The following is a 14,379-nucleotide window of genomic DNA, read 5'->3' as shown; positions in this document are numbered from 1 at the left end:
AGATCTAAAAGATATCTTTTGAAAAGAATGAATAATTTTATCATTTGGTATAAATGAATTTCATTCGCTATATATTTGAAATGTTTAAAAAATTGATTGTAAGAAAAAAATCTCTTCGTCCAGAATTGGAGGAAGTTATTAAAATTCCGATCGCTAAAAAAATGACGATGTCATGTTGATGGTATAACAGAACGGAACGGTGGAATAACGAAATAAGAATCTAGGAACGTGGAACATGTATAGGAATATGTATCCGGTTTGTGTGAGTTTCCCGTGCCCTCTCACCTTAATCTCACGTCTGTCAAACGGTCGTGAATATTCGGAAGATGTGAGACTTCGGGAAGTGGGCACGCCAAGAAAATAGCATCACGAACATTCGCATGATGCCTTGACGTTCAAAATACATTACGACCGCCGATGCTCCGATTTATTTGCGGTAACGACAAGAAAGCATTCGACGGAAAAGGGAGCGAACTGATCTTAAACGGTGCGCACAGCAATGGCCACGACAGAAGGAGTCACGATAGAGGAACTCAGGATCGAGATCGAAAGGCTATCACGGGAACTAGATTTAGCTTCTACGGAAAAAATACAATCTGCTCAATACGGTCTCGCTTTGCTCGAGGAGAAGTCCGCCCTGCAACAAAGATGCAACGATCTCGAGGCCCTCTACGAAAACACGAAACACGAGCTAGAAATCACGCAAGAGGTTAGTTCAATTACCTTTCATATTTTGGTACACGTGAATTACCTAATTGTCACTTTATCGAAAATTTTTGGAACGGTTATTTGCATTTTTAATTTTCCATTTCTCTAACATATGTTTCTCGTAAATCAGATCATAATTATCAGGCATTAATTACCGCGTGCTTTAGTAAGGCAATTAAATGTGCATTAATTGAATTAGATAGCATATTAGTATGAAATTTATTGCTATAATCAAGATAGTTTCTAATTTCAAAATGGTATTAGTTAAATTAAATTTTTTATGCAAATAATTATTTTTTACATTCTTCTAGGCTTTAGCAAAATTTCAGACAACCACAAAGTTAACTACCAAAAGTGGTATAGAACAAGAAGAGACTCTTCTTAACGAAAGTGCTGCAAGAGAAACATCTCTTCAGACACAGATCATCGAATTGGAAAATGAAGCCAAACAGGTATGTACTATTTTTAAAAGACATAACAACGACAATTTCTATGAGATGTACATATGTTTATCATTTGATATTATTTTATCTAGTTACGTCATGAATTGGAACTTGTGCAAGCAGAACGTGATCATGCGTTGCAAGAACGTGAAGAAGTTGGAAAAGATCATCAACAAGCAGAGGCAGAAAGGAAATCCTTACGTACTATGTTACGTGAATGTAGATTTCGAGAAGCTCGACTTCTCCAAGACTATTCGGAATTGGAAGATGAGAATATTTCATTACAGAAACAAGTGTCTGGTTTAAGATCCAGTCAAGTAGAATTTGAAGGTGCCAAACATGAAATAAGGAGATTGACAGAAGAAGTGGAACTTCTAAATAGTCAAGTTGAAGAATTAACAAATTTAAAAAAGATTGCTGAGAAGCAAATGGAAGAAGCGCTTGAATCTCTACAAGCTGAGCGCGAAGCAAAATATGCTCTTAAAAAGGAGTTGGATCAAAGAATTAATAGCGACTCAATTTATAATCTTAGCAATCTTGCACTTTCTATTAGAGGAATTACAGAAGATCAAACAATATGTAGTGATGGGGAAGATGATTCTCCTGCATTACGTAGAATTGAAGCAGACTTAAAAACTCAAGAACCAGGGACTTCTGCTACTGATAAGCAAGTTGATTTATTCTCTGAGATTCATTTGAATGAATTGAAGAAATTAGAAAAACAATTAGAATTAGCAGAATCTGAAAAAGCTCATCTTACGCAAAATTTGCGGGAGTCGCAATATGCAGTTGAGAAAAGTCAGAATGAATTACAGTCCTTTGTTGCGCGTATAGTGCAACTAGCAGCTCATGTGCAGTCATTACATCACCTTCACTCCAAGTTACCTGAAAAACAAACTGAAGAAACAACATTAGATAAGTTAAATCAGGTATATATACAAAATATACTGAAATAAATTGTTTTCAATTTCTTGTATTATAATATCTTGCACTTGATGTATTAATCTTGTGTTTTATTTTAGGCGATAATGCAGTATCATCAATGGAGCACTATGTCCGCGCGTGAAGTGAATCAACTACAAAAGGATTTGGCTGACTTAGAAAATGGTTTAACTATATCTGATTCAACTCAACAACTGCGTACAGAATTAACAAATCTTAGAAACAAGGTACATAATATTTTACCACTGTTTTCATTTTTTATTTCATTCTCTTTATTTTTACCTCTTTATTATCGTTCATTTAATTTTTTTTTCATTTTTGTATAATGTCTCTTGTCTTACAAATTTATAAACAGCAACATTGCGGCAACTATTATGAAGAACAGAAATGTAAGTCGGTAATCTAATAAATTTTCATTGATGAAAAATTTGGGACATGTAAATAACAACAATAAACTGTGACTCTGACACAATGACATTTAATATTCAAAATTTAGACTTTGAATAGAAATTATGGCATTTCAGATCCCCGAGTCAGAGAAGAGCCTTCGAGAAAAGGTTGGAACGTGTGGTCCCTTTGACGTATTTACCAATTATTATAATAACAACTTGTCTTTTGGCTCCTTTAATGATCCGTACAGATTGCTTTTCAATGTCCTAACAACTCATCGTTGCTTTTGATAATTTCATATATTTAACTATACATATTCCTATGGCTACTGACGAATATATCATATCACAAATTATAAACTCCTTTGTGAATTTTTTCACAAATTTTATATGTATTAGCATTTGTTTTCACAAACGAGTTGACACATTAGCGTCTATTTGAATGTTCTTTTATCGAATGCCCGAATAAATGTACGGATCTCAATCGCTATGCACTGTGGCTTTAAAATAGAATGTGCTTAGGAACAAAAATTCAACGAATACTCTCCTTCTATTCGTTTCTACTTGCATCTAACGTAGCATGAGTCAGATTCACAGAGCCTGTTTGCACGATGTTCAAACAGACATTCTATACATATACAATCTTGTACAGTCTTGCAAAAATTATTTCAATTGCCAAGTACTGTTTTCTTGATATGTAAACAATCTAATTTTGTACTCGAAGTTTTTAAAACTGATATTACACAGAGTGTCCCCTTTCTTATTCGACGAACTATAAAACTATAATCTAGAAGTCAAAATAATAAAGAGGTGGTATATGAAGTTTTGCTTTGCTACAAAGTTATATTATTTTATAAAGTATATATAAAGTATATTACAAATATTTAATGCTACATGATATATATATATATATATATATATATATAGCAATGAGTTCAGTATTATAGAATATGAAAGGTTGATTATGTTTTCCTTCTTTTTATGTGATATTTTAAGATTATTCACATAGCTAATGTTGTTGCTGATAATCTCTTAAAAATTAATTTCTCATTTTAAAATACCTTCGTTTGTTAATACAAACTTGATATTGATATATAATGGAATTTATTAATTGCAGATTTATTCAGAATTTTATTTATTGTCATGATTAATTGATTCTGCAAATCTTTCGTTTATTCACGTTATGTTAAATATTTGCTTGCAACTTTGTAATAAAGTGATTACGCTTAAACTTTATATAACATTCTCTCCTTATTTTTATTTGTAGATTATGTGTCTGCAATTTGTTGGGTAAGACGGGAAACACTCTGTATATAAAATCGCAATGAATATACAGCAAATGATAAAAATAGCATTATTTTTGGGAAATAAAGTTAATACGAATATAAAGATTATTTATTGTATTTCAGCTTTTAGATACAGAACAGAGAAGCGTACAACTTGAATCCGATATTTCTATTCTCTCAAAACTTGCAGTGGAAGCTGGTGGTTTTCTTGATTCTGCACAAAATGATTTGCAAAATATCTCTGACGAATTAGCGCAACTTTATCATCATGTTTGCACCGTTAATGGAGAAATTCCTTCACGGGTGGTCCTCGATCACGAGAAGATCGTCCCAGAGAAGGAAGAAGAGAATGGAAAGATAGAATGGTGTCGGACTTTGTTTAAAACCGACATTCAAATTAAGGACTTAGAAAGTCTGAGTAAAGCGAAAGAAGTCGCCAAACATATAGAAACTGCGATGGATCAAATAAAACACCTTCGAAGTGCCGTAGAGCATACGATCGAACTTTCCAAAGTTAAAGGAATGCAGTCGAATGTCTGTAACGTTTGCGAGGGTAAGTTTGAGCAATTTCGTAATTTTTACTTGCTTATTCAATTGACGCATAATTTATAATATACCGTTTCTTCATTGCAAATCACAGGTTCAGTGAATGAGAACAAGGCGGAAGTAGCAGATTTACAAGAACAAGTAATTAGATTGAAGGCCTTGTTATCGGCTAAACGCGAGCAAATCGCGACTTTGAGAACGGTGCTTAAATCGAACAAGAATACCGCAGAAGTAGCACTTACGAATTTGAAGGGCAAATATGAAAATGAGAAGAGTATCGTTAATGAGACTATGTTGAAACTGAGAAATGAGCTTAGAATGTTAAAAGAAAATGCTGCAACATTCTCAAGTAAGTTGATTATGAAGTTTATTCAAGTTTGTAACAATGTATACATTATGTTTAGAGTAATAATACTTAAGATGACACTTAAGAGTATAGTTAATTTATCCTTTTTTTCTATTTTTTGTGTTTCTAACATTTGTATATTAACTTATTAACATAAAACTAATCGCGATTACCAGCATTTATGTACATTTTATTGCTTGTAATGAGTTGCACTACAATTGATTTTGCAGTGGCATTAGGAGTTTGCTATCAACAATACTGTTTTATTTCATAGCAAAAATATATATTAATATGTAAACAATACTTATTATGTTAATAATATACTTACTACCTTCACATGTAAATAATGTTTTTTTTTTGTAAAATTGACTGTACTTACTAAAAGAATGATCATTAATATCTATTACAATTAGGGGAAGAGTTTCCTATGCTTTGATCGTCTTGTAATACTTAAAATAGTTCTTAAATTCTACATTTTCATTACGTTAATTTTTACGAACAATTTTTCCGTTTACATATAACTAATGCATTATTTCTTAATTCTTTATCATGCTTTTGATATTTACCTTTATGGTGCTTCTTCGTATCTGGTGTTAATACCTGCTAACCACACTTCTCAGGTTTGCGTGCGATGTTTGCCGCACGTTGCGAAGAATATGTGACACAAGTTGACGAGCTCCAACGTCAATTAGCCGCTGCAGAAGACGATAGGAAAACATTGAATTCCCTGTTACGTCTGGCCGTGCAGCAAAAACTCGTTTTGACTATGAAATTGGAGGAACTGGAGGTCGATCGAGAATTACGGAATACTCGAAGACACGCCACTAGTGCAAATGGACGAGGTAGAATGCGAATGTCGCAACAGACGAACCGTCCTCATTTAGGCAGAGATTTCTTCTAGAAAATGATGAAGATGTGGAGCAAGCTGTTCTGAGAAAAACGAGGATTTTAAACCTTTCTTTTTTACTGTTTATTGTCACATTATCTGCATTCCTACAGAAAAAATGTAGCTATGCTTGCTCAAGATTACTTTTTACCACAGTAGCAGAACAGGGAAACAAGTTAGCATTACAAACATTTTTTTCATCGTGCAATTTACTACAAATATAGAGTAGGACTATGGATATATTATGTCGTGTGAATATTTTTACAAATTTCGACTTCATCTGATAAGGTTGAGAGACTAAAGATTGTTCTCGTTGCGAAGAACAGCTTTTCTAATACGCGTTACAAGGGACATGGATCAGGACATTTGAAAAGTTTTGAAATGTTCATATGTTCTTGTATCGATGTTGCTCCATATCGTAGAAACTGATAGAAATCTCTGCCTCCTGTTACCAATATTGTTAGTAGAGATGTCTAACAAGCATAGAATGCGTTTCTGTTGTGCAAGATTTTTATTTCATGCGGCGACATTGTTGCAGAGTTGCTAAAATATTCTATGCTTGGAGATTTATTCACGTAGAATCGATCAATGATTCTCGTGAGTAGCACGCTTATCGATATCTAGAATTGATTTTTAATCGATTGTCCTTTCTTTAACGGAATGTGGAATTTTAATTGTAAATGTTTTTATTTCTACAGTTTAGCAATCGTATATTCTTCTTCGTAGCTAGATTTATATTTTTCACCTTTCGGTATGATATTGAGTATTATTGTGTAATCATATAGAAAATAATTCCGCATGGATGGTTCATATGGTTATATAGTAAGTTTTTTCTATTAAGGAGAATGCATGATAAAATGAACGTATACTGTTTTTAGGTAGACAAAGGAAAAGAAAAACGAGAACTTTACATTGCATACCATAGAGACAATATTATTGTGCGCGACCGTAGAGTTTATAATCGTTTATAATCAAAGTAGAATGGAAAAAAAAAATCGTAGACGTGTAGAGTTGAGAAAAAAAAGTACAGAGTAGCAGAATAACAGAATTAGGGACCCATTCTCCAAGTAGTTTCTCAGATTAATATACTTTGATCGTGACAAAGAAGTATTATTTTACCATTTGTGCGAAAACAGTTTTATTATATTTTATTCCACACTTTTATTTCAATCACTGTTTTTCAATGCATTTTGACTCGTTTTTCGATGGATTATTATTATACGATAGTATTTTGTGATTTTATTATTTTCGTGAGAAAGGATCTTTTTGTAGTATTTCATAAAACTTGGCCTAAATAGGCTTCGAATCAATTTTGTGTAATTTGGGCAGCTTCTTATTGTTATTATTATTATTATTATTATATATATATTAGCGATATTATTGCATTCACTATAATTTTATTTAATAATTTTGATTGTTGTTAATTTATGTCTGTTTATCTATTTTAACCATTTTCTTTTTAACTAGCAGCTGTGCTTTTTGGTATTGATCAATGCATAATAATTGCTTTAGTGATATTGGATTTTAGTACTTGACACAGTTATTGATGATAGAAACATAACTAATTACCAGATGCAAGCTAAGGTGGTTATATATTATTTATGAATATGCATGCTACTTTTTTAATTTCTTAAATTTTCGAGCCTTCTTGCACAATTGAACTAATATTATTAGCGAAATTTTCCAAGCTACAAGATACAGGTAGTGATGGGTTCAAATACGTCGCAAGTAGGTTTGAACAGTGATTCACTAGATTTGAGTCGTTTATAAGCATTTCGAAAAAACGAAGCAGTACTTTCGTGTAGATTCGCAGTAGATTCGAACTTGAACGCGACAGATTCGAAGTAGATTCGCCTCGCAGAGGTATAAATATGATATATGGTGCTTTCCTGACGCTCATGACTCGATTAGTGCTTGTAAGAGTATTTATTCATTCCAGTATCGATCTACTTGTAAGTAGATTTTCGAAACTCGAGTACTCAGTCTGAGATTTGAAAATACCTTTTGTAGATCGGATACTTGACAAGTACAATGAATGAATCATTACATGTTATGAGTACTATTCGAACCCCATGAAGCGAACCTTGTCTATTAGATATGACTCTGATTTATAAGCATTAAGCACATATCGAACCTGATCCCATCACTAGTTACAAGTTACCAATGCTAATTAATTCTCTTGCGCAACAGTAACAAGTTTCTTTAGCGAACGAGTCAAGTTAAACTGTTTAAACAGTGAAAACTGTAAAATTATAAAAACTATTTGTGCAACAGAAGTTTACGATTCACAACTTGTCACTTGTTATTTCACTAATACTATTCTAGTTTACTTAATAATATTATTAGTTAGTAAGCTAACTAATATTATTAGTAAATTATTGTGCCAGAGGATCCTGTTCATTTGTATATTTGTTGCAATACTTTTTGTTGTAGCACTCGAAATATATATATCCATACATCTTTTTTTCATTTCGTTCTGTCAAAACAGAATGTAAAGTAAATGAAGAAGAAAAAATAGGAGAGTGTATATATAAAATGGTACGATGTTGAGTTGCAGTATGCAAGCGAAATTTTCATTTTCGTGAAAGCAAAAGAAAAGTATTTTATGGGCATCTAATGTCTCTGCGAGATTTACCAGCGCTAATTACATTGAAATTTTAATCATTCATCGAAATGCGCGCGAGCGTGTGTGTGTGCGTATATTTTCGTAGAGATACAAGCATAATGTGCTTGGTACATTATGCAGGATATTTAAATGCAGTTATATTCGTGCAATTTCACAAGCTTTTTATTGAGAGTCATATTAATTGCAAGTTCTCAACGTTTCTTCTGCTCCAACGTTAATTGAAAAGGCAATATTTATTATATATACATGCTTCATATTTATCAGACGTACGCTTTTATTAGGATAATATTTATTTTGAATCATGGTGAAAATTTTTATGTAAGGAAGTATATCCTGCATATGTATATGACATGTACGTTTATTGTGAACCGTTTTTAATCAAATTTGTTATTAACATGATTAGTGTTATTATTATTATTATTATTATTGTCATTATTACTATTATTATTAACAACATTACAATTGTATATTAATTATTGCGATATTGCTGTCAGCTTCGTCGCGGAATCCAGATGAGTACCTAAAGAGAATTTATCGATCGTTCATTGACTATCAATCAATTGATCAGTTATCACTATTATTGTATTTATACCGTATAGTTATTGTATTGCCTGTGTCTACAGTTTCAACTAGAGACGGAAAATCTTATTTATGTTTTTGTTACCCCTTAGTTAACATTAGCTAACAATCAATGGAATAAAATTCAAAGATTATCTTTTTGTTTTATGTTATTTTCCCATTTTTATTTTTATTACTTATTTGCCGTATATGTTTTCTCCTTGGTTTCATTATGTAGATGTTCAAGTGAAAGTTACACGTACATTATTGTAAATTAATTTCTTTTTTCCATTTAAAACTACATTGTTAAGTCGAAGTTCGTGCGATAGACACAGGTAGTTCTAATTTATGTCCATAAACCGAGCCAGCCTCAAGCCACCGTCCCTTCCCTTCCCTTCACGCCACTGCCAGGAAAGAACTAGAGAAAAATGTTCTTTTCTTTCTCGATTATTCTTACTGTTATTAGTTACTACATTCTCCTTCCGACTTCGTCCTTAACGTAAAGAAATTCGTCCTTAACTTTTCGCCTTGCCGTCCGCGCTGTCCAAAGGCGATTCGAAATCGTTTCGAAGCAAAATACTAATTCTAATAATTTCTATCAGATGTTGTATGATATTAACCCTTTGTGGAACAAAGTGTGTTTTCATCGTTAAAGTTTTAATCCATATATTATATAACAAGACGTATCCAAGTATTGAAGTATTCGAGCACTTTAAAATACATATTTACACGCTTATGTAGGTAATAATTTGAACATCTAGATATCCAAATATGTACTATTAAGTTACTCGATTACTAATGTACTCTAGTATTCAGCAAATATTGGATATTCCATAGAGTGACGAGATTTGTTTGAGAATTGAGTTTAAAGTCGTTGTAAGAGGAGTTTTATTAAAAGGTTTTTTACAAATTTAATAGGAAAATTACTGAAGGATATGTTAATGGACAAAACAATTTTAGGCAAGAGAGATGATACGTTATCGATTGATTATTGGCAAATAATCGTTTATTCGTATCTAATATACTCGTACATACGTACGTATTGTAGTAAAATGGCATTATTTACGAGATGAATAACACATATATATATATATAAATCCTCGAGTATTTGAGTAGTTATAATTGCCTGTGTATAATCAGGTACATAAATACCCATATATTCATGCACTTAAATGTCATATATACGAATATATACTTATGCACCTGAACATTAAGAAAGCCAAGTAGCGAGATATCGAAGTATCTGAACGACTGAGAGACCAAGTATCCGAAAACATATGTATTCGAGTGCTCAAATACCTGAATACCCAATTGTTAAAATACTTAACAAATTTGGGATGTAAATATTTGTAACATCCAGAATATCGATACCGATATCGATACGAATAGTAATGCCGATATCGACACAGATATCGATACGTTGTATTATCGACAAAACCGTTGTGATAAAGCTGACTGTAACGCTGTTGAAATCTCGTGATCACTTCGCAAACAAACGCAGCTTAGGTACATACACATCCATCCTTTTGATGATTTTAATTGAAAAGTATCGTATCGTTCCGTAGCATAGAGTACTATAAATCTGGAATTATTTAAATGGCATTAATTATTATATAAAATTGTTATATACTTTCTTTTATTTTATTATATTATATATATTATACATAATTATTACATAATTGCGATATATCGTATTGTTTTAAAGGAAACATTCCTCAAAGGGTTAAAACGCTAAATTTCTTAATATAATTCGAGGCGTAATTATTTTGATAATTATACGCGTATATTCTTTGCATAAAGAAAGACGAGAAGAGATGGGAAAAGCAAAGGTTTTCCGACGAGAAAAGAACGAACGAAATTCGGTCGCCAAAGCGCAAAGCTGTAAGTGACTTTTGCCAAAGACATTCTGTCCTTTCGGGGGATTTTATTATCCTTCACGTACTTACGTCCTTCACAAAGTTCCTTCGTCTCATATTATATGTATCGGCAAAGCTCTTTGTAGGCATTACCCCGTTGAAATTCCCAAAGGAAGAATCCGTAGAAACGTGTTCTTTTGCTCCGCAAATGTAGTAGATTGAAAAATACGATTGACCATACTGTTGTTTCAAAGGAGAAATTTATCGAAGATTTTCAAACTGTTTTCGTCCATATAAAAGACAAATATAAACGTCTGTCCTCTACTTTTCACAATGGTGCGAGTCACTTATTAAAACTAGTATCGTTTAAAGAAAACATCGTCTTGCATTTCGACAATACCGGTATTAAACGATTACTATCATTTTAGAAACGTTTTATCATATTAATGGTTTGTTAACCCTCAGACGATGAAAGCTGGAGCAATTCTGACTTATGTAGATATTTCGTCTAACACACGCTCCAAGTTACGTGTGTTAGAATATACCATACATACATACAGGTAGAGATTAAATACTCGATAATTTTCCCTGCTTTTAGCTCCTACTTGTTACGTTATAAATCTGTTATCACCTTCGCATCACGTAAAGTATCGATATATTGGACAAATTAAACAACGTTAAGAAAAGAACCTTTCCGGAAAAAGGCTTTTTCGCTACGAAATAAAATGTCCGACGTTCGTGACGATGATCCAGCATTTATCGGACGAGGGTTAAAAAATTCGTCTGCGACTCGCATTAAAAATAATCTCTCGAACGAACGAGTATTTCTTTCTGTCTATCCTTCATCGAGCTTATACGGTTAACAGAAAGGAGAGAAAGATAAACGATCGAAGTGATCGATATCGTTTAACGTCGAAGAAAACGAAAGAAAAAAACAAAGAAAAACACGGAAGAATGTAAAAGAAAGAACAAGAGAGATAAACGTCGTTATATTTTTACATTCGTGAGAAAGTTGATCGAGAACGATTTGATATAAATTTAGAGGGAGAGCGCGCGAACGAGAGAGAGAGAGAAAGCGAGAGAGAGCGAGAGCGAGAGCGAGAGAGAGAGAGAGAGAGAGAAAGGGAAAAAAAGAAAAGAAAAAAGAGAAAAATCCAATAAGAGGATTATTAAAAAACAATAAACATCAGAGTCTACCTGCCGGCGGGGTAATCGAGAAAAATGGGATATCGGGAATAACTGGCAGGCAGATTTGCTCAAGGCTTCCATAAAAGCTCCGATTGCGTCCCAATTCTGGCTGACTTCCTGGCGGTGGTGTGTTCGTGTTTGGCTTAGATCGTATTATACGAACGTTAGCAAGTAAAAAGAAAACGGTCGAGTACCGAATAAGACTATAGCCTGTAAACGGCATAGACTAAGCGATTTAACCGATTGCGTAGCTTGCGCTGAAATTATCGTCGACCAGAAAGATACATGGGGTTAGGATGGGTACGAGCTTTTACGTCTTCGAGGACGTTCGTGTGTTTCTTGCACCTTAACAGGGTCCACGATTAGTCAAAATGTCGAGGAGATATCGATTTTTCATCTGTTCTTTTTTACCGATTCCATTTCTCATCGTTTCACGTTAGAACGTCTTTCAATGGCGAAGGAACGGATCGTTTCGTTGAAACGGTATCCTGCTTATATTTTTCTTTTCTGAGATTTTAAAGTAGAACCTCGATTATATCAGAACACCGATGCATGGAACGATCGATGGAAAATTTGAATCCATGCTTTCTTAAGTAGCATCGCACAATACAAATCGTTACGTTTTCAGTCTAAATCTTACGTCTTTGTTTACGTGTTAATATTGGGTTGGCAACTAAGTGATTGCGGAGTTTGTCAATACCACCTAATGACAAAATCCCTAATCACTTAGTTGCCAACCCAATATTTCTAAAGTAATTGGAAATAAGCGAATAATCGTCTCATATGAATCGTCTGAAATTATTCGATTATTAGGTACGTCAATGCGTTGCGATCGGTTCAGATGATTAAGGTTCTACTTTATTTGGTAAAATTTTTGATTGGACCAGTGAAGCATTTCGATGCCACAGATAGTTGGAATATGATATACTAGAGATATTGATATCCGATCTTAGTAAAATCGCTAGCAGTAGGTATAAAACTATAATGACTGTATTCCCTAGAACGTAGGTAGTGGCATATATGCAGTTACTCTTATAGGATTAGTCTAGCCAGTGAAATTAAAACAGTGATTCATAGCTAGAAGTTATACAATCTCTCGTTCCGTTAGCTTTGCTACGTCTTCGTAAAACGATGTTTATATATACCACGAAAATGAAAATGTGGTCTACGATTATTCGACTCTTCTTAGATCTTCCAGTGGCATCGTAATGGTTCACTAAATTTTAAAACGAAACGTTTACAAAGGCTCAGAGATTGTTGCTAAACACAAAGCTATTTTTATAGAGATTCTATTTTATCAAAAATACCAAATCAAACTCAATCGAGGATTACAGCTGAGAAACATGATATCGAAGTATGCTCTTATTTATTATCTGGTTTTGATATGGCTTTTGTCAAATAAGAGAATCTTAATTAAAACAACCTATTAGATTTGAAGATCTTACAAAAATAGCTGAAATATTAAAGTTTCCCGGAGGCAAAAGGCGATAAGCATCGAGACGAACGTTATTTTAATCGTATTTCTCAGATCTTTGATAGAAGGAAAGAACAGACACTTAACTTTCGAACTAACCAAAAAGATGATTTTGTGGTAATAAACGTGTTCTCCTATAAAAATCCTTATCACGTTCGTCGCCTGTAATCTTCCTACGTTCTATGATATTATTCCACGTTATTCGAACATTATATCCTTCGTCATTGATAGACGTTTAGAACCAAAGAAAGCGCACCTTCTAATCCGACAGCGTGCTCGTGCATGGACCCGATGTCTTTGTAAATAGTGTAAATGCACATTAGTGTAAAACGCCATCGTAAGACAAAAATGAGACGTTTCAACGTTACGATAAGACACTCGAATACCGAAGAATTTAACTTGGTATATTTTCTTCGTAGACGTGTATACACGTACCTAACATCTTATGTGTAAGACAACCTTGTGTAATCGTAGAACGGAGATCGATCAAAGATCGCAACCGTAAAGTTTGTAGCGAATTCGTAACTTTTTTCCTTCCATCCTCCTCCCCCACTCCTCCGTGTTTATTATTCTTATAATTGCGAAGTTAATCAGACGAGAGCGTCGCTCGTGTTAATCAGACGATATCGATAGTAGATACTAAGTAGATGTTCAGCGATACTTATTTACCGAGTGAAGAAACGTGTAACGACAGCGCAGAATGTTCAGGCCACGAGCGTGGTTGCTGAAGTTGAACGTTATTAAACTATAAAATCGGGACATTACCCGCATTAGAGATTCTTTTTGTAACATAAAGTGAAATATAATCATTTGTAACACGAATTGTAGTCGTTTGCGTTTTCATCGTTTTCCCCAGAGATCCGTTTGACTACGGAGGTTTAACGCTTTTACGACACAAGATTTTTAGACTTTGACGACCATCTACTTTTATTAGCAACGTATCCCAATTTTTGATGTTTTTGTAAGAAAGCACATAATGCACCGAGATTTCTATTATACAATTTTGACCAGAACAAATAGGATTTATCGTTGGACGAATTAACGATTCGTAAACTATACGCAACATCCAGAGTAAACGTTCGCAACATAATTCGAATAAAATTCCATTGTATCGTAATAATCCCGTTTATT

General features: G+C 33.4%; 1 protein-coding gene and 1 long non-coding RNA gene across 3 annotated transcripts; one reads left to right on the top strand and one right to left on the bottom strand.

Annotated features, from left to right (window-relative positions):
* The first annotated feature begins 240 nt into the window (after nt 1–240).
* BicD (Microtubule-associated protein Bicaudal D) lies at nt 241–8,885 on the top strand. Of its 2 annotated transcripts, XM_033338215.2 has the most exons (8): nt 241–709; nt 1,020–1,160; nt 1,244–2,080; nt 2,174–2,320; nt 2,618–2,650; nt 3,892–4,321; nt 4,409–4,663; nt 5,281–8,885. In XM_033338215.2, the coding sequence occupies exons 1-8, from the start codon at nt 500–502 to the stop codon at nt 5,559–5,561; spliced, it is 2,334 nt and encodes a 777-aa protein (XP_033194106.1). In that variant the 5' UTR covers nt 241–499; the 3' UTR covers nt 5,562–8,885. The 2 variants fall into 2 exon arrangements, with proteins under 2 accessions (XP_033194106.1, XP_033194107.1); XM_033338216.2 differs by lacking the exon at nt 2,618–2,650 and having other exon boundaries at nt 242–709.
* Nucleotides 8,886–9,718: 833 nt separating this feature from the next.
* LOC143303131 (uncharacterized) lies at nt 9,719–12,434 on the bottom strand. The gene is made up of 2 exons (XR_013059141.1): nt 10,677–12,434; nt 9,719–10,312 (listed from the first exon to the last, which is right to left on the bottom strand). It is a non-coding gene; the product is annotated as an uncharacterized LOC143303131 (long non-coding RNA).
* Between the last annotated feature and the right edge of the window lie 1,945 nt (nt 12,435–14,379).

The sequence above is a fragment of the Bombus vancouverensis genome, chromosome 9 (genome assembly GCF_051014615.1).
Source record: "Bombus vancouverensis nearcticus chromosome 9, iyBomVanc1_principal, whole genome shotgun sequence".
In the NCBI taxonomy this organism is placed as follows: Eukaryota; Metazoa; Arthropoda; class Insecta; order Hymenoptera; family Apidae; genus Bombus; species Bombus vancouverensis.
This window is presented reverse-complemented; position numbering and strand designations above follow the sequence as displayed.

Bases quoted from the DNA above. Each gene is read 5' to 3' on its own strand.
- BicD (XM_033338215.2), top strand. From the start codon at position 500: ATGGCCACGACAGAAGGAGTCACGATAGAGGAACTCAGGATCGAGATC. The intron at 710-1,019 runs GTTAGTTCAATT...ACATTCTTCTAG, and splicing joins AGCTAGAAATCACGCAAGAG to GCTTTAGCAAAATTTCAGAC. The intron at 4,322-4,408 runs GTAAGTTTGAGC...TGCAAATCACAG, and splicing joins TGTCTGTAACGTTTGCGAGG to GTTCAGTGAATGAGAACAAG.